This window comes from Emydura macquarii, unplaced genomic scaffold, assembly GCF_026122565.2.
Source record: "Emydura macquarii macquarii isolate MOO-44397 ecotype Brisbane River unplaced genomic scaffold, CSIRO-AGI_Emac_v2 contig_2184, whole genome shotgun sequence".
In the NCBI taxonomy this organism is placed as follows: domain Eukaryota; kingdom Metazoa; phylum Chordata; order Testudines; family Chelidae; genus Emydura; species Emydura macquarii.
The window spans coordinates 410,802-430,501 of record NW_027132321.1 but is presented as its reverse complement, the minus strand read 5'-3'; the positions used below and the strand labels follow the sequence as shown (position 1 = coordinate 430,501).

The following is a 19,700-nucleotide window of genomic DNA, read 5'->3' as shown; positions in this document are numbered from 1 at the left end:
ATCAGCCTAAGCCAGATCAGAATTTCAGCCTTTGGAATACCCATCTCTGAAGTGCTGCAGCCCCTAGGGTACCTACCTCTCTGAGGCAGACAACCTCAAGGGAAGACAAGACCTCTTTAAGTACTCCCTATTGATTAGTTTTAACAGCTAATGACACTTTTTTTTTTTTTTTTTTTAAAAGAAGGAGCTGGGGTCCTGTAAATGGCCAATAGGGAGGAAATGATTGGGGGAGAGGGAATGAAATGGTTTTCAAACTGAAAATAGCTCAGCACCAGTATGAGTGAAGCCACTAACCTACTCTCGAAGAGCGATAGTGATGGAGGCAGACACTTCACATTGATAAGAAGCCCCAAAGAACAAGTTTTCTGAAATCTATTTGAAAAATGGCCTCTTCATGGTTCTGAAGCAGAACTGCTAGAGATCTTGGTACTGGAGGTATTCAAGTGCATTACAAATACACAAAAAGTTAAGAACTATATTAAAAAACCTTAACTAGCAAGGTAAAGGTACCTTGCTGTAATTTCTCTTGCTCAAAGGAAGTTGTTGCATTATACCATTTGAGCTAGTTTGGATTTAAGAATATTGCTAGTATGGCAAAAATCTTACCGATTGACCATAAGATGACAAATTCAGTCTGATTGGAGACGCGTTGCCCAAGTTGGCACTAATGTATGAAGTAGGGGAGAAGACAGCATAGAAAATTCAACAATTTCTTTCCACATGCTTGCCTTATTCCTACATTTGTTTCAACTTAATCTGATAATGCTGCATACAACAAAAATCAAACAAAACTCAATTTACATGTGCCACTTATCCACATATCACAAAAGGTGTTTAGAAGCTGCCTTAAGAACAAGAGGCCAGATCAAAAAAAGTTGGAATTGCTGTACCAGTCTATGGAAGCTTGGATTGATTTCTGCAATGCAGAAGCCAGATGCTTCTTTGCTAGACTGGACTCATGGTTATGGTCTAACTCAGCAGTCCACTGCCAAAAGAAGTTAGCTTGCACATCTAACCTGCCAATTTACAGAAATGGAGACTATCAACTGCTGTAATATCTGAGAATTTGAGGAAAAATAGGCATTATTTTTAAAATATCCAGATTTAAAGCATTAACGTAAACTGATATTTCAAGAGCATCCATGAGAAAAATAGCTGAAGCTTTGAGAAATGATTGTATTTACAAGATTGGCTAATAATGGAAAGCAATGAAACATGAACTAAGTGACAATTCTTAAAAAGAGATTCCACAAACTGGTCTTCTATTTAAAACTATCAGGTGCTATTAATTCTACCTTCACACATTTGAAACCAGCAAAAACTAGTCTACACAACAGTGGACATTTAACAACATACAACTTATTACATTTAAACATTTCATGTCAAATAATTGAAGGATTTCGTTCAGAAACATTTAACTGTTTAATAGAGATGGTACATGCACCAACCTCGCAGTGATATTCAAATATTGCACTTTCAGTAGTATTCGCTGATTCTTCTGTTTCAGCACACGTTTCAAAGTATGAAGACTGCTATTATTAAAAAAAGACAGCGAGAGGAAAATGATCTATCAAGTTAATAAAGAATATAACCGCTGCTGCACTGGGTAGTTTCAGTGCAGCACTGGAGAAAACAAAGACTACTAGCAGCGTTGGGACGTGCTCTTTTGAAGCTGTTGAGTAGGCACAAACTTCCTGTTTCAGATCAAGCGTTGTGTCTTCAGCGTAAGTTTACTCTTCTTTGGTCTTGTTTTGTTGTTACAATGTGGTGTGTTCTTTTCCTGATCTGACCTTGAAGCAGCAGTTTCAGGTGGTAAATTCTGTTCTGTTACACTTCATACTGGAGAAGAAAAAACACACACTAAGAATAATTGGGAGTAAAACATACTATAGACTTGCCCCATAAATTCCTACCACCAGGTTTTTCGTCATTCCCTTAACTCTGCAGGTTTGTTCCATGTCAGACAAGATTACCTATTTTTACAGATGTACTCTAGTCTTCCCATTTTTAGTCTTGGATTTCCAAGAGGATCCACCTCCAGACAGGGAAAGAACAGAAACACTTCCAACTCATGACCGCCTCTTCAGATGCAGTAATGCTTTTCAAGAAAGCTCCCAATTTTATTATATACAGAAAACAAATACAGTAACCTTGCTTTGAACAATACCAAATGAAAGGCATCTTTTAATGTAAATTTGAACTTTTCCCTCTAAATTATTTATATAATCTATTTGATAGCACTGTATATTTAGTCTGTTTCACAGTTTAATCAACAAGCCTCCCTTGCTGTTTGTATGGGTCTTTCATACAACCAGAAACTAAGAAAACAGTATGGTCAGGGAGATACTGGGGCAGGTGTAGTACCTGGACCTACTTTAACTTCATATAAAAATTAATCCATTTCCAATTGATGGCATCCCTCGAATCTGTGCCACTGCTGTAAGTGGTCAGCCTGTATGCTCTGACACAACATGGACAAGTTGTAACGTCATTTGTCATTTTATGACATTTCAAAACCTCATTATGCAACACCTAGAGCCAATGAACAGCATAACTATAATATTAGACTAGTCCACTCTGTAGTAATGACTGGGCATTACAGTCATTTCCCAACACATTTCTGTGCTGTTTCAATTTCCACAAGCAGAGGACTTAATCAAAAACGGACATTTAATACACACGACTACTAGGTAAAAGACTGAGGGTGACAATAGAAAAGGCTTTTTTAAAAACAAATTCAAATATTTTAGGGTGTACATCTAAACTGCACACAAGCTAGTTTAAAAGCAGCCTGTGGATAAGAAAATAATGAAGTCATACATTGCACAATTAGTTGAAACATGTACTCATTGAGTAGTTATCAATGGTTCACTGTCAAATTAGGAGGGCATATCTAGTGGAGTCCCACAGGGGTCAGTTCTGGATCCACTACTATTCAATATTTTCATTAACAATTTGTGTAATGAAGTGCAGAGCATGCTTATAAAATCTGCAGACACCAAGCCGGGAGGAGTTGCAAGCACTGTGGAGGACAGGATTAGAATTCAAAAGGACCTTGACAAATTGGAGAATAGGACGGAATTCAGTAAGATTAAATTCAAAAAAAGGCAAGTGAAGTAATTTGCACTTAGGAAGCAAAAACCAAATGCTCAACAAAATGGGGAATAACTGTTTTGTTGGTAGTACTGCCAAAAAGGATCTGTGGGTTATAATGGATCACAAATTAAATGTGAGTCAACAATTGATGCCGCTGCAAAAAAAGGCTACCATCATTCTGTGGTGTATTAACACAAAAGTTGTAAGTAGAAGATGAGAAAAAATTCTCTCTCTGCTCAGCACTCGTGAGGTTCAGCTGGAGTACTGTGGTCCAGTTCTGAGTGTCACACTTTAGGAAAGACATGGACAAACTGGAAAGAGCCCAGAGGATAGCAATAAAAATGATCAAACGTTAAGAAAACCTGACATATAAGGTAAAAAAACCCAGGCACGTTCAGTCTTGAGAAAAGATGACTGATGGGGGTACCTAATAACAGTCTGCAAATATGTTAAGGACTGTTAGAAAGAAGAATGATCTATTGTTCTCCATGTCCACTGAAGTCACAACAAGAAATAATGGGCTTAATCTGCCACAAGAGACACTTAAAGGTTTTCCTAATATCTAACCAAGGGTAGTTAAGCTCTATAATAGGACTCCAATGGAGGTTCTGAAATCCCCACCACGGGAGGTTTTTAAGAACAGGTTGGCCAATCCTGCCTCAGTGCAGGGGACTGGACTTGATGACTTCACGTTCTCTTCCAGCACTATATTTTTATGATATACCACATCATCTGGAAGCTAAGGACACTAACTCAGCATACGAGTGCCTTCTCTGCAGCATCATTCCCCTTTTCTCCCAGAAGGGCTTGAGAAACCATCAGCCACTGTGAAGCATACTAAGTTCTCATTGATTGATGCAAGATTCCTCCTCCATAAACTGAAAACACCGTATCAAAAGGGAAATTTTGAACATCAGAAACTTGTAAGACAACGCATAGCTTTAACACAAATACACTGTGAGGATACAAGAGGTCTATGAGATACTGCAGAGGCACATGGCCTCCATGCAGATAGCTCTGACCTCCAGAGGATCCCTGAAATAATGGGTAGAGCCTCAGAGCCAGATCCACAAGGATAGAGACAAAGCCCACCACCCCATAATGCTATAACAGGGCTCAGATGCAAAATCTGACTAATCTTCTAAACAGGAAGTGTTTGAATAACTTACAAAGCCCAGGTTTCTTATGTGATATCTGAACTGGAGTGAATAAAAGCTGAATATAAAAAAAGTCAACACTGCTTATTGTGAAAACGTTAGTCAGTCAACTTCAGTGGGAAGAAAACTTAAGATCGTCAAGCTCCCCTCCATTGCTGCAGTAGAACACAGTGTGTCAGATATGCTGATGTTATAGGAGTTAATACTTCAGCAAGCTACCCCAAGAGAAGTTCCATTTTCCAACGTGGTGTTGGAAGAAATTCTCTTTTCTTCACTGCCAATATGCCTTGGTGCACATATGGTGGAGACTATAAGAAAAGCCACCATCCACCCTACAGCTCTGAGACAGGCCTGTGTTTAGGTAGGGTGAACTATCTCTCTCTCATGATCATTTCTTTGCAATTCGCTGAGATCAGTCCTTTCCATCAGCTTCAGAGAATATCATTCTGACTACAAAAATTGTTTCACATTACTGAATGACTCACTGTTTTATGACTGGAGTCCCCCCCACTCACGTAAGGTGCTAGAGAACCACACATACCTGAGAGCTCAAAATGAAGCTTTTTCAGATATATAGTCCTATTTTATCTCAGTAATTTTCCAAGCAACTAAAATGCACCAGCAGTACAACTTGGCATCTCTCTGCATGATCCAGCCTAGAAAAAAGCCACTTGATTTTTTATGTTTCTCAAAACTTTAAGCTTATGTCCAGATCATTAGTGCTCCATCAGGAAAAGGGAACTTGAGTTAATATGTTGGTGAAACATGGATGAGTCTCTTTCTCAGACCTGCATTTCATCCAGCCTGTTATAAAAAAACTGAATAATGTGCACCAAATTTTGATATTTACTAACGTTTCCCAAAAGCATTATGTTTTTAGACTTCCCCCCTCCCTATGCCTACACAATACCTGCAATAAATTAAACTATTTGAGAGATGCTGAAGAGATTACATTGAGAAGCTTTACCAAAAACAAGTGACAGCATCCATTTGCATCTTCCCCATAATGTACTTATGAAGCACCAATGGTTACTATACAGCATCATCGGTGCAAATAGGGCTTCATGTCTCATTACGGACATTATGCACGGACTTGTCACAGAAGAAAATGTAGAAACTTAAAGGACACACTAAGGATGGAGAGAACCTATTGAGATAGATTTGGAGACTGGGATGGGGGGAGCATGCCTTGTAAACGAGTCAGGATTCCCTTATTAAAATATTTTTCATCCTGAGGTGCCTAACACACTTTTGGTACTGTTAAATTGATACTACATTAAACACTTCTTAGCCCTGCAGGAACATGACTTAGCTCTTTCATGAAGCAATTGAAAGCATTTTTTATTCTAATTAAAATTCTGCCATGGGCTAATTTAATTAGATATGGAAAAAAAATTAAGCACATACTTTCAGTTCTTAACTTTGATTTGATGCATGAGTTTATCATTCTTACAATATTGAAGGTTTGGTGAGACAGACAGAACTTGAGTAAAATCTGAGTGTGCGTCTGCCTTAAATTCTTTACTTTTCAACTCAGCTGCTATAAATACTCTCAACCATAAACACTCAGAGCAGCTGCCCAGTGCTCAAGTCACATTGGTCTCTGTATTTGTGTATTTACAGCTGAGAGGATTAAGGCAAAGACAGCAAAGAGACAAAGCTAAACCTATACATGTTTGGCGGTTTAAGATCTTTCAAGTTTTAATTTGTTTAAATAAGGATGGTATTAAATGCTCTGTAGGTGCATGTTTTAAGTTGATCACAATCAAAGCATTGCCAGGCTGCAGTCACACTATTTTCTCTTACCCATTATTTCAAAACTGGGGTGCATTTTCGTATCATTTCACGCATGTCAACAGATGGGGTTAAACCACCACTCATGTTTAACTCCAACATGAGCTTGTTTAAAATATGATAGGTATCTTAAGTGAACGATGCTGCCATGTTTAATGGAGATTGGATATTACGTTTTTAGCTAGCAAATCACAGCTGTGAAGAGGTAACACTACTAATTTATAGTAAACTTTCTTATGGAGATCCTTCAAATATTTCATTGCTTCAGCATCCTCTATCAGCTAAAAATAACAGGAGTAAAAACTCCAGCCATATAACTGGGGCAATGCAGTCAGCAACTGTTAGATGCCACTACTGTGAAGCTGAGATTGTTTAAAAGCATGTTTGAAAAAAGGGGAGAAGGGAGGGAGCCAAGGTAAAGACTGAAGTGACAAATTTGTTAGTAGGTCAGGAAAGTGATCAGATGTATTTAAAATAATTCAAACCAATGCAAGGGTAAATAATGTTAAAAAGAGTTAAACAGTTTTAAATCTAGCCTGTGTTTACTGCAGAACGACATTACTACTCCAGGCAGTGACAAAGAACAGAATCTGACGCATCATCCTCATTAGCAGGGCACCGGTTGGGGGCCTGCAGCAAACCAAGCGGCCCATGATGCAGACATTTATAGTGCACTAGCGCATGGCATTGATATCCAAGCGCATATTCGGCAGCAGGGAGCAGCAGCCTCGCCAACCAGGCCTCCAAATCGGCTACAACACATGGTTCCTTTGCAGCAAGATGGTGGCAGCTGTGAAAAGCTGAGGAGACAAAACCCACATACGCCTCGGCGTGGGGTGGTACCGAACTCCTCAGCCCCGGACGTGCCGAGCACGGGAAGCCGCGCTGGTCTGCCGAGGGCTGCCCGGTAGGGCTCCGCGAGAGGGTGAGGGGCGGGAGAGGCCTAGGGCGTGACAAAGCATCAGCCCAGAATGGCGCCCCTCCCCATAACCCCGTTAAGGCAGGATGTAGCCCCGCGACTCCGCCGGCCATGACGGCTCCCCGTGCCCGCAGAGTGCGGGCCTGCGCCCCTCGCTGCATACAAAGGGGGGAGGAAAATGGCGCCTGCTCCCCCTCACACAAAGGAAGACAGGCCTGGTCTCACTCCCGGGCAGGGCTGGCTGCGCGCTGCATGCCGGGAGCTGTAGTTCTCGCCTACCAGAGCCCCGCAGCCCCATGCGCGCCCCACAATCCATCCCCGGAGTCCTTCGGCAGGCCCCTCACGCGGCGCATCGGTACCGAGCGTGCTCCCGGCGACCAGGCCCCGCTACTTCAGCGGCCCACAGAGGGGGTCCTGTGCAGTGGATGCCGGGACCAGCACCACGGGAGCTGCCCAGTGACCAGGCCCCCGCGCAGCTCGAACTACACCCCCACCAACCCCCGCGGCAGGCCCCCACCCACTGCCCGCCGGGCCTTGTAGTGTTCGCTGCTCTCACTGCCCAGGCCCCATAATCGGCCTGCACCTAGCGGTAACCCGCTCCCGGCTGCAGCCCACCCCAGCAGCCCTCTCCACCGGGCGCCCTCAGCCCATCCACACCCCACCACAGAAAAGGCGGGGGGAGGGGCGCTGCTCGCTCGGGACCGTTGAGCGGAGGAAGCGACGGAACGCGGGGTCTCAGGGCACCCGAGCCCGTCCCACAGCTTACAGGGCCTGACCAAGCAGGGGCGGGCGCCCAAAGGCCGCTCCTTGGGCTGCACTTACCCCAACAGCTCAGCGCCCCCGCTCCAGCGCCGCCATGAGCAGCACGGCACAGCACGTAGGAATAAATAAATTCCCGGCCTCTCGCGAGAGCCGCGGGGAGGGGCAGCCAAGGGGACAGGAGCAAAAATGCGCGTGCGCGCGGGGAAGGAACCCGACTCACGAAGCTGAGAGAATGCGCAAGCGCAGAAAAGGGCCACCGTAGACAGTGCGCATGCGTCCCCCGGGTGGGGGGGACTAGACGAGGGGGTCTGGGACAGGGAGTAGTGGAGGGTAGTTAAGCCAAGCGGGTGTTGGGGCCGCCGAAGGCAGCAGCCGCGTACGGCACACTGCTCCGCGAGCGCAGCCCCAAGCCAGGCGGCCCGCCCCGCCCCGCGTGTGTCTGTGCCAGCGCTAGCGGGGACGGGATAGCACGTGTGACCAACGCGGACAGGCGGGGCGGGAGGTAATAGGCGCCTCTGGAAGACAAAGCCCCGCATGTCAGGACTGTCTGTAAAATCAGGACCTCTGCTCACCCTCTCAGGAGCGGCCCAGACACTCAGGCAGGGTGCGGGGCATGATGCTCCTGGGCGCACACAGGCACCATGCCGCAGGATGACAGGCGCTGGCACAGGCAGGGCAGCAGCACTAGCAGGGCCCTGGGCCAGGCTGCAAAGCAAGTCAGGCTGTGGGGCTGCTGCTAAGAAATCCAGCATGGGTGGCACTTAAAATTATTACATGGCCCCAAGAAGAGGGACCACAGACTGAGCCCAAGCCCTGGGGAGCTGAAGCCTGAGTCCAGCTGCCCCACGGGTCAAGCCCCAGGGCTTCAGCCCTGGCCTGGAGGCTGTAACCTGAGCCCCACTGCCCGGATTGAAACCCTTAGGCAATGGCTTCAGCCTCAGGTAGTGGAGCTGGGGAGTCAGCTACAAGCCCAGGCCCCAGCAAGTCTAACACCAGCCCTGGCAACCCCATTAAAATGGGGTCATGACCCACTTTGGGGTCCCCACCCACACTTTGAGAACTGCTGCTCTACTATCCAGAATAAAAGTACTATTTCAAATTAGTCTTTTAATGCCAGTCATGAAATGCTAAAATGCAGATCTTGCCCCACACACTAGATCTATTTCTGGAATTTCCTGTATTACATTACAGACATTTGTTCTATTTTTTGGAATTGTTAACAGGGACATGAGAATGTATGTAAAATGCAGGATTCCTCTGTTCACAGAAAAGCCTGAAATAACTCCACAACTCTAACAAATGACTCACCAGAAAGAAACCAAAGACACTGACAGTGGATGAATTTGTCTTGTAACTCGCTTAAGGATCAGAAATGTTCATGACTGAACGTGAAAAAAATCTAAACAAAATTCTTAGGAACAAAAATAAGGATTTTATGATGTCAGAAAAAAATTGTAGAGAGCAGCTATCAGGCCCTACTTTATCTAGAGGGACATTTCAAAGTTTTGGTAGAAGGGGCTTTATCCTTTCCCTCCATGGATAAAAGTGCTAAACAGAAAGCAACACGAAGGACAAAGTAGCACACTAGGTTAACAAAGTGGTCTTTCAGCTGTGGAGACCTTAGTCAACATCACCTCTGTTTAATCTTGTGATTTGATTCCCATGTTCATAGGTAGCTGGAAGGGGAAATTACCAGGAATAGGCAAGTGTTAGTAGTGGAAGGCATAGTTTTTATGCCTGTTTAATAGAAAGTGTTGTTTTTTCTATGTTGCAAAATTCTCCATTCTGACAAGAGTATGAATCACATCGCTAAATAAATTCCAGCTCTTTGGTTGATGGGGTAGTAGGGCTCTTCCACTGTTGGCCCCTTCATGCAGCTTCCCACAGTCAATGGGCATAAGAGTACTTCATTCTTACAGTAGATCTACAGTATGGGAGTAAATGGTCTCACATGATATAAACATATGTAATTTTACCAGCTCACAGCCTTGGTCTTATAGTAAAATCTATCATGTACCGGGGGTTAAATGTGGACATATAGGAATATAGTCCTGTCCCTCAAAGTGTTTACAATGTAAAGCATTCTGAGCACATTCCTCAGTCAAATCTAGCACAGATAGCTGTAATTCCTCAGGAGACACTGCTGCAGAGATACAGTATGTCACCCTCTCACAGAAATTGAAGGCCACGCTAGTGGAACTAATTCCTTTATCCCCTTTTTTGAGGCTGATTTTTCTTACGTAAGTCCAAAGTCGGTATACAAAGCACTCATTTTTGTTTTGCCTCTGTTTTAACTTCTAAACAAACAGTCAAAGTAATCACATTGCATTAGATTACAAGTGTTGGTAAATTGCCACCCATATGAAGCACACTAAGATGGTAATACTTCAAAACATTTATTTAAAAAAAAAAAAAAAAAAGCCAATATACATTTGATAAACCTGAGATGTAAAGAAAACTGTTTCAAGTTGGCTGACTTATTAGAGCAGACAAATGAGAGAATAATTATAGTAGCACAGCACAGTAACACCTTAATTTATTTATAGTATCTTCTCCCCTAGAATATTTACAGTATAAATTAGAATCCAACATACTGAGCATATATTTGCTCATTACAGGAACTAGACTCTGAAAGTGGCACTGATGGCATATTTAATGCATAAAGCTACAACTGGTGTTAATGAACAGCTGAACCAGTTTCTACTAATTAGTCTACCTTTGTATAGCACACAGTAGCAGCAGTTTTCCTACCAATTTCAAGTTCTGTACTCAGAATCCCAGGTCCTGGTGGTTGCAGTATGGTCATATAGGAGATGAAGTTTGAGAAAGGTGCCAGATTATTCCTCACCGCTTCCATTAAGGAAGATAAATTGTGGGAGGTGAAGCAACAAGGAGGTATTTTGCTCTTGGACTGAAGTTCAGGTGCTATGATGATAGGCTAGATTTTCAACAGTTAGGCACCTAAATCATTGACTTCAATAGGAGTTGAGCACACTAATGCTCTTCTGGAATTCCCTCCCAAAGGCAATAAGTCACAGACAACATCACATTTAGGGTCACACATTCTACAGTGAATATTTACTTTTAGAAAAGCAGAATAGCAGAAGTACTCATTAAAAACAGCACCCTCTTGACCCCTCTTCCTAGTAAGGATTTGTGATGACTGTCTGAGAAAGCAACTGCTGCTCAAGTTCCGATTCCTTAAAACTTCACATCTTAATAAACAAGCTGCTGCATAATTCAGGATAGTATTATAAGGGTGGAATGCATTTTACGCCAACCTCGCAGCACACATTACCATAAAAGCAAGACACATGATATATAATTACTCTGTTTGCATCTCTACAGTAAAGCATTATGTTGAAAATGTCCTTGAAGTATCCCAACAAAAGAGGAATGCAGAAAAATGCTGTCTGCTCTCAAAACACGGAGTTCTGCGGAAAAATAGTGCACTGAGTTGTTTATTTTATTAATTCTTCACCTGAGATGGGAGAAAAATTCTCTCCTTTCCTTTCTTCCATTATTTTCCTTTCCAGAAATACCTTGTCTCTACCCAATTCGCACTTTCCAAAGATGTTCTGGGATGAGGGAAGGAATTCTTTCCCAATCAGAAACATAAGGTCTAAATCCATCTGTATCCAATAGAACCCTCACTCAGAGAAGAGGATGAAGTAATAACTACATTCTTGTTGGAACTGAGAAATTGATATTAATTAATGAAAAGAAATCATTCAAATACTTGCTAACAGGGATAGAAAGTCTGTATTTAAAAAAACCCCTATCGTTACTGGATTAAGAGTGACAGTTTTAAACATTACCTAGGTTTTTGGGTATTGGGTGAATTCAGTCCATCCAACACAAGAGCTAGAAAACATGCTAAATTACAACTCTGCCATTCCTTTCTCTATCTACAATTAGAAGCAGAGAGTCTACCAATCTGTATCCAAGTGACATTGTTAACCCAGCTAAATGCTGTTTGGAGAGTTATTTAAAGCAAAATTAAATGTGTGATGTTTAATATTTACAAGACAGCCTCTCCCTTCACTCATATCAACTAGATTTTCAAAAAACCACAACCTATAAAATGCTCTATACCCACTGTTGAAGTGAGAATGCTAAAATGGGTTTGAATTGCTGTATACAGAGTTAGATGTCTCCAGCTGAGGCAGATCCAGAAACATTCTTCATCAGGGGAAACAAACACAATTGCAAGGAGTATAGCTGCATTAATACCACATTGTTAAAATGCTGTATACTGTTAAGACTGAGCAGCAATGCAAACCATTGCCATCAGAGGGTGACATCAGACAGGGATATGAGGAAATACATGAATTAATAAAAAATAATTAATAGATAAAACATCTTCCTGTAAGGTGGTTGGTTTCCATACCATTTTGGGAAAGTCAAGAGTTTGGAAAGAATTATTTTGTGGCTTGAGATGTAATGTCAGGCAGCTCCTCTCTCCTCACCTCGATAGTTTCTTTGCTGATAGATAACAGCTCTCGCAGCTCTTTATTTTCAAGCTGCAAAATCAATTATTTTGGCAAAAACAGAAATGAACTAATTCACAATTAAATGAAAATAGTAGTTAAAAGCCCTAAAATACTGAAATTGTACAGTGGGGAACACCCCTGCACTGGCAGAGAGGGGAACTAAATAACCTAAGATGTGTTTTCTACCTCTTGATTACACACACGCACACACCCCCAGAAGAACCTTGGCTGAATAGAGAGACATAGGGGCTGTGCTCTTTTTTCCCCGCTTTTAAATGTTTTAATTTGGTGTCAAAATACACAAAAATAGGGAGCACAGATGGTGTGTCCTTCTGTCTCTTACTTTCTGCTCTCCGTGAACAGAAAAAGTATTTCACAACAAGACTAGTGAATACTGTACAAAACAGCTGCCTCTATGAAGTAAAGTCCTCACTGCTAACTGCTATAGAAATATTAAATATGGAAAGACAAATGTCTTTCAAAAGCTGCTTGTTATCTGGTGATTTTTTTCTAGCATCTACTTACTGTATGGAAAGTTTAAAGAGACCATTAGGATTTCCATTTAAAAAGACGGCCTGTGTCATATCCTGGTATGAAGCAGAAAGGATTTCTCCAAGTCAATCAATATCCCAAAACCTAGACTCCCCCTTGGTGAGTACGAGCAGGCAACATGTCCCTCCCACCATCAGCTTCACAGCCACACCAAGGTCTTACCTCCAACTGAGCTAGTTTTTCCTGAATTTTACAGAATTGATCATCATCCACCTGAACAGCTTTTCTCATCACTTTTCCCATCTCTGAGATTCTGTCTATGTGACGCTCAATTTCCTGCAAATAAATTGAAGCAGGACAATACTATGCTCAGTTGAAAGTAACAGTGTTTTACATTTTCCAAATCCATTTTCAATAGCTACATTTCACATTCCATAGAACAGTCTCCAGAATACCCTTAAATACTAACATGGGAATCATTCAAAAAGTGACAAGTAGTGGGACAAGAGTTCAAGGGAATGTGGTTGTGTTGGTACATCCTGCAGTAAGTCAGATATATTCAAGTACATTACAAGAATGTGATTCAGAACACAGCAAAACAGAACTATTTGAAATAAAGAAAAAAGAGCTGGCTTCCACAAAATGATGAAAATACTTAGCAGGCAAATTTAATAGCCCTCTCTCATTTAGAGTAAGCTAAACAAATAAAAAATACCAAGAACATTTAATTAGGAGCTCCCTAAGGCTAGTTCTGTTACAGAATCCCTTTGGAGGCAGCTCTGTTCCTTCAGGCCAAAGATACACTTTAAGAACTGGTCCTCGGAAGTGCAGCAACATCCCATGCTGACGTTTTCCCAGTGGCACCGTGGAATTGGCTCCCACTTTGGACATGCCATCATAACGTAAAGAATTCAGCCACAAAAGTAGTTCCAGATAGTAATGTCAGGAATTCTGTTCCAAAGACCAAACTATAGCATGGTGATTCCTGCAGCTAAATTCTGGAGGCAAGGCTATATTAAATTCTGAAAAGCGTTTAACCTCAGAGGAACTGAATAATACTCATCGAAACAAGGACACAATGAGTTAACATTAGCCTCACTTAAAGACTTGGGTCAATTTAGATTGCGCATCCATAATAAGACAACAGATCAGACTGAGTTAAGGTGTTATTGCCTAACCACATTAAAATACACAACATTACAGATGCATCCCTTGGCTTTTAAGACTTTACATCAGACCTCTGATATTAATTAATTATTATATCACATTGCCCAAAACATTAAAGTTATTATAATAAATGTCAGCGTTTAGAATTCTTAAGTCATTGCATGTAACAGAGACCCAAGTGAGGCTTCCAGACAGTGGCACTGGGAACTTCTGTGATTAAAATATTCCATGTGAAGATTCCTTAAGAATTCAGTGGACTGCTGAGCAATGACATTTTAGGTTCTTATCCTTTTGTTATAAATTTATAGTGCCATGGACATGCATGGCTCTTTGCGGTGAGAATAAAAGTATGACTCCTGTCTTGAGGTACTTAGTTTAGGTTATATACAACAAACCCTGAAACAGGCCACAGAAAGGGAGTTGGGAAGTTTCATGTATTTTGTTAGTTCATTTTTAAAATGTAGATTTTATTAAATTGAAGTTGTCATGGAACTGTGGATTTTTGTTGTAGTGTATGTAGGAAAGAATGGAAGGTGTAGGAGGTTCCATGGTTTATGGAATCAGGAAGGATACTTAAGAGCAGAGTTGTTTGTGGGAAAGGATACAAAGTGAGTGTAAAGGTAAATGATAGTGGAAGAGCACAGGGTTTTTAAAGTACAAATTTTATTCTCATCACTTGCCAGAAACAGGTAAAAGAATTATTACCCTCTATCCTCAACCTACCACAGAGTGAGCCTGATGCACTTTCAGGACTGGTTCAGCATCCACATCTTTTCTTCCCATCATTAAATGTAACATCTGCTTCCTGTACTTGCTCATGATAAGTTCCAAAGCATCTTGATGTTCCTCCAAGGAGATCCACAACTCTACAAAATACAATACAATCTTCATGAAACAACTATTTTGAAGGGTAGCCTACCCTTCCCCAGTACAGTTATGTAAGGTTACCTTCCATTATACATACACCGACTTAAAGGCAAGTGCTTTGCAGGTGTGTAAAATCTCCCATGCTTCCTGTTCAATTAAGTTACCTTACCAAGAACATACTGTTCAATTTTCAAGCAGTCTAATTTCCCTCCACTTAGAATTGCACATTTTATTAGAATCTATATAGAAAAAAACCAATTACACTATACTGGAAAAATTACTGGCCTCAAGGCCCTGAAGTTTTATTTATACAGCAAACATCTTATTCAATATAACCGGCTGTAGAAAAGAAAGTCTTTTCATAGCAGATGGATGCATTTATTCTCATTGTTCCTCAAGTCATTACACCTGTTCTCAAAAATGCATGTTTCTAAATTGCCACCTTTAACACACTTTCTTCACAATAAAATCCCATCAAGAAACTCTACTGAAGAGACTCTTGCTTCTGAGAGCTTAGTGACAGGGTTAAGAAAGTAACTGAGAGAAAGGTTTGGAGCACCACTTAAGAACTATAAGAAGCCAATGGGTAAATGTAAAGCCATATTTGTTGCTGCTTTTTCCTTGCATATAGATGACATGCAGTTGATCTTCCTAAAGGAGAAGCTATAGTTTAGTACTCTACAGTAACCTCTGAGGAGCAATCCTGGTGCTCTAGACTAACCTCTGTTTTCCTGTTGCAAGTCTCTGATCTGCGTGTTTTCTTGCGATAGCAAGACGTGAGGTTTGTATTTAGACATGTCCTTCAGATCAGGTGCATCTTCTTGGTACTTGCAAAACAAAGGGGCTGTGTTACCAAGGGTGACAACGTTTGCACGACTCTTTCGCACGGAAAGAGGAAGGGGGTCTCCCGCACTCACCTTTTCTGGCGGGGACGTTCCAGTCTCCCTCATGGCGACCACCCGTTGGTGGAGGACGGTCGACTGATCAATGAGAGACTCTGCTGCATTGTCATGGTCTTTCAGCCTCTCCAGCAAGGTCTTCGCGTCCGTTAAGATCCTCTCTATTGTGCAGGCCATAGCGAGACGTGAGGAAAACCAGCAGCAGGTATTAGCGCCCGTGTCCGGCAGCCGCTCCCGGCAGCGAGCCAGGCTGGGAAACGCGCCCGCCGCTCTCCGTCACCAGAGGAGCTGGCGGGCCCGGGGCCCGGCGGCGGTGCGTCGCGGGGCCAGGAAGCTAGTGAGCGGCTCGGGTGCCCGAGGCCGCGGCGATGCGATGGTCGCTGAGGCCGCTCCCTCAGATGGGCAGGGCAGGGCAGGGCAGGGCGGGACGAGGCAGGGGCAGCCCGAGGGCGCACGGACCCTCACTCACCCACTCACTCAGCTCCGCGGCCGCCGCTTCCGCGCCGGCGGGGCCGCCAGGCAGGGAGCATGCGTGATACCTCCCCACGACTGGCCCTTGGGCCCCGGTGGGCTAGCGCAGCCGCGCATGCGTAGTATCCTCGCGGGCGCCTAGCGCCGCCGCCGGGCGTCAATCAGTCAGTCAGTCAGCGGCGGATGGGCGGCGACACGGTTCTGTGCCCCCCGGCCCCGGCCGCAGACCCAGCCAGCCCTCGCCCCGAGCGCGGTGTGGAGCCTGGTGGTGCAGGGCGGGGTGGCTCCTCCCCAGATTCACCCGGACTAATCCGACCCTGCGCGGCTCCCAGCCAGGCTGGCCCGGAGCTAAGGGCGCTCACGCCCCTCAGTGGCCCCCTCAGGCGCTGCCAGTCCCGGAGCCAGGCGCTGAGCCCGGGCCGGCTGGGACCCACCAGGGCAGCGCTTGCAGCCACTGCTGCGTTAAGGGGCGAGCGGCGCGGGCCCGTGGCTGGGCAGCAGGAGAAGGCGTGAGGCCAGCACATTCGCACGGTGAAGCATACGCACCCAAATTCCGGGCGTGGCCAAGTTGCCCTGAACTGTCAATTCATGGGCCCACCCAGGAGGCAGCCCCAGGCAACCTGTGGCTTCATTGGAGTCTAGCCGAGTCAGAGTTTAAACAGCAACGAGAGGGACAATTTCCTGCGATTTTGTATTATCCTTCATCCAGCTGCCACGTCCACAGGAGGACCGGCTTCCTTGCACACAGCATTTCCTAGTTGGGATATGGCCCTTCATCCATCCTTTGTATTGTAATATACCTCGATGGCCCATCTGATTTTGATAGTCCTTCTGCATGGGCAGGGGGGATGAGCCTCGTGCCTGGATTCACAAGTTCAGAGCAAACATTTTTAAAGTTATAATGCAAAATGTACATATTTTCTTTTAGCATGGAGTACTGACATGAGTGAGATAAATCCACGCAGCAATTTACAAGCATTTCACAGTCTTCACTAAATACATTTTTATCAGACCAACAGCCATTTTGAGCAAAACAACTGGTCTAGGCTCCAGCTGAGTTTGTCAGTTCTTAGCTAATGCCTGCAGCCTGGGCAAGATCTGGCATCTGGCCTGTCAGTGTCACATCATCGTGCCTTTTTGTGATGTCATCCCATGTCTGAGTGAAACTCATCACTGTAGAAGTGCCCTGATCAGATGTGTGGCTAACAACTATACATGAGGCTCTCCTGACTCCCCCTTTGCCACTGTGGCCAGCAAGAAGAGGTAGGCCACACACTTGCAAGCTGGGCCCATCTGCAAGGGCTGCAGCTGTTGACTGTTTTAAGACTCTGAGACTAACACCTTGACTTGACCATCTATGTGAATACAATAGCAAAACACACGTGCGCACACATACAGAGTGACAATGTTGCATCACAAGGATGTGCAGTAAATGTCATGACATGAAGAGTGACCAGCTCAAGCAGTGGTGCCTGAGTGGATCTGATATGCATCTCCTGAGCCATACACCTCAATGTGGGCAGTTGTATCCACAGCTATATGGAAATGTCATCATCATTAGTTTGGGAGAGTTCATTACTCACGAGTGACCTGCTCACACATTTAGTTATGCAGCACACCCCAAACCAGTGGTGATAAACCTTATGCATATATTTTTATTGTATTGATATATAATTATGTATGTGAACATGAACAATGTCTATCACAGTGGGACTCTGATTCCTGATTGTAGCCTCTAGGTGCTTGTATGTGAGCATGTTTGAAACCTAGGATCTTTTGTATGCTATGAAGTTACACCCCATTATAATTTGTACAGCACAGACATCCTACTCAGTGCTGTTAGAACAGGGGGACACAATCTCTTTTCCCTGTTTACCATTTGAAGGTCTACTCTTTACAGTCATGATTTCAGTGGGAAATGCACATGCAGAACGCTTGGATGATCAGGTCTGCCATATTCCTATGTACCAGATATTGACTGGTCATAAAGTTCTCCTAACTGACTAGAGTTCTGGAAATTTTCTTCAAGATACAAGAGGTGTATTTGGAGAAAGCACCAATATAACGTATAGCTTCTACACGAATGTAAGAGGACACTGATATGACAGCGATAAATGACTGAAGAAGCCAGAAGAAAAGCTTTATATAATTTTTGTAGTTTAAAATGTTCCATTCCTTTAAAATGTGAGTGGAATATAGTGATTAGAGCAAGATATCAGGACTCCGTACTTCTAGATTCCATTCCTAGCTATGGGAGAGGAGTGTGAGCTAGTGGTTGGAGACAGGCATCATGAATACTATGTTCTGTTCAAGATCTGCCAGTCACTTGCTATGTGACCTTTGGCAAGTCACTTCACCTCTTTCTGCCTCTGATTACACATCTGAGAAATGGAGATGATTCAACCTTCCTATTTCACATGGTGCGGTGTGGGCTAATTAGTAAAATTTTGACATGCCTTTGAGCTCCTTGGTCAAGAAGAGGTAAGTAAGTGCTAAGTATTATTATATTATTATTTATTTAATATGTCCACATGACAATGTTTTCATCTGTGTGATCGGCCCATGGAAGGAAAAAGCTTACTAGGGAATGATGCCTTTGAACCATTATCAAGACAGAAGTCTAGAATTTTGGCAAGTAAAGTGATCGCTATTCGCATAGGTTTACAAACTTATCCCACTCCGCAGGGTTGCATAAGTTTAACTCCCAGTAGCATTGTGAAAATTATGTGGTGATGTCCTTGCATAAAGATGACCCTAAAATCTCTCTGGTTTAATGCACTTAATAGGTTGTGTAGAAATACATACGTATGTTTTGTGACTGAGTCTCTTGAACTAGAAAATATATTTTCTAAACAAACAGATTTCTCAGAAAACAGTTCCTTAGGGTTGTTCCCCCCTCACCCCTCGCTATAGGAATTCACTGCAGAAATAGCCTTGAAAAGCAAAATAAAAACAAATTAGACTATTTCATCTTTTTAACATGCTGTTATCTAGAGAAAATAAAGCCTAGTGAAAATGACCACAATACACATTTTCCTTAAGAACATTAGAATATAAGCAATTTTAAAAGACTGTGGATTTTTAAAAAACATAATAAATCAAATTAATCCTTGATGTAACACTCAGTTAATGGAATTCTATCTGGGATGATTTTGACTCAGTATTTACTACTCATGCTGGTATATAATGAATGGCAGTGCCGTGCAGTGTGGTATATTTGCAGCAGGGCATGCATCCTTGACCCAAGGGGGTTCTTGTTACCTGTTTAAATACCCCCTTAAACATTGTTGGATAAATTCTGGGCTGAATTCTGTTGATCTATCATCTTATCTACTATTCCCGTTTGTTCCTTTTCACAGTAAACATCCTCCACTCAAGTTAAAATAACAGAATTTCTGTTATGCTGACTTGGTTCTATGTTACTTATTTGCTAAGTCAAGCGACTGTTAGTGACATTTACTGTCCTTGATGCTTACTGTACCTTTGTTCTACAAGGCTTTTAGCGTCCCATTATTACCACCAACAAATATTAAATTTTTCAAAGCATAAGGCAGGATTTTAGTCACAGGATTCCCATGGACCT

General features: G+C 43.1%; 2 protein-coding genes across 7 annotated transcripts in view; both read right to left on the bottom strand.

The window, feature by feature from the left end:
• Positions 1-7,885, bottom strand: part of CSDE1 (cold shock domain containing E1) — a 47,017-nt gene extending 39,132 nt beyond the window's left edge. For 3 of the 4 annotated variants that reach the window (XM_067558737.1, XM_067558734.1, XM_067558736.1), the window contains exons 1-2: positions 7,789-7,885; positions 1,449-1,839 (exon numbers count right to left, since the gene is read on the bottom strand). The gene's annotated coding sequence lies outside the window, so the exon portion shown is untranslated. The remainder of the gene's footprint in view (positions 1-1,448; positions 1,840-7,788) is intronic. The other variant, XM_067558735.1, reaches the window with a different exon arrangement.
• A 1,307-nt stretch (positions 7,886-9,192) lies between these two features.
• On the bottom strand, positions 9,193-16,560 carry SIKE1 (suppressor of IKBKE 1). Of its 3 annotated transcripts, none has more exons than XM_067558732.1 (5): positions 15,469-16,560; positions 14,604-14,746; positions 12,936-13,049; positions 12,119-12,251; positions 9,193-9,652 (listed from the first exon to the last, which is right to left on the bottom strand). In XM_067558732.1, the coding sequence occupies exons 1-4, from the start codon at positions 15,821-15,823 to the stop codon at positions 12,150-12,152; spliced, it is 714 nt and encodes a 237-aa protein (XP_067414833.1). In that variant the 5' UTR covers positions 15,824-16,560; the 3' UTR covers positions 9,193-9,652; positions 12,119-12,149. The 3 variants fall into 3 exon arrangements, with proteins under 3 accessions (XP_067414833.1, XP_067414834.1, XP_067414832.1); XM_067558733.1 differs by lacking the exon at positions 9,193-9,652 and having other exon boundaries at positions 10,000-12,251; positions 15,469-15,574; positions 15,665-16,560; XM_067558731.1 differs by lacking the exon at positions 9,193-9,652 and having other exon boundaries at positions 10,000-12,251.
• Between the last annotated feature and the right edge of the window lie 3,140 nt (positions 16,561-19,700).

Excerpts from the sequence above, each read along its gene's own strand:
- SIKE1 (XM_067558732.1), bottom strand. The coding sequence starts at position 15,823 with ATGGCCTGCACAATAGAGAGGATCTTAACGGACGCGAAGACCTTGCTG. Across the intron at positions 14,747-15,468 it reads CTTGCAACAGGAAAACAGAG|AGTTGTGGATCTCCTTGGAG; the intron begins GTTAGTCTAGAG and ends TGTATTTTGTAG. Across the intron at positions 13,050-14,603 it reads TGCATCAGGCTCACTCTGTG|GAAATTGAGCGTCACATAGA; the intron begins GTAGGTTGAGGA and ends ATTTATTTGCAG.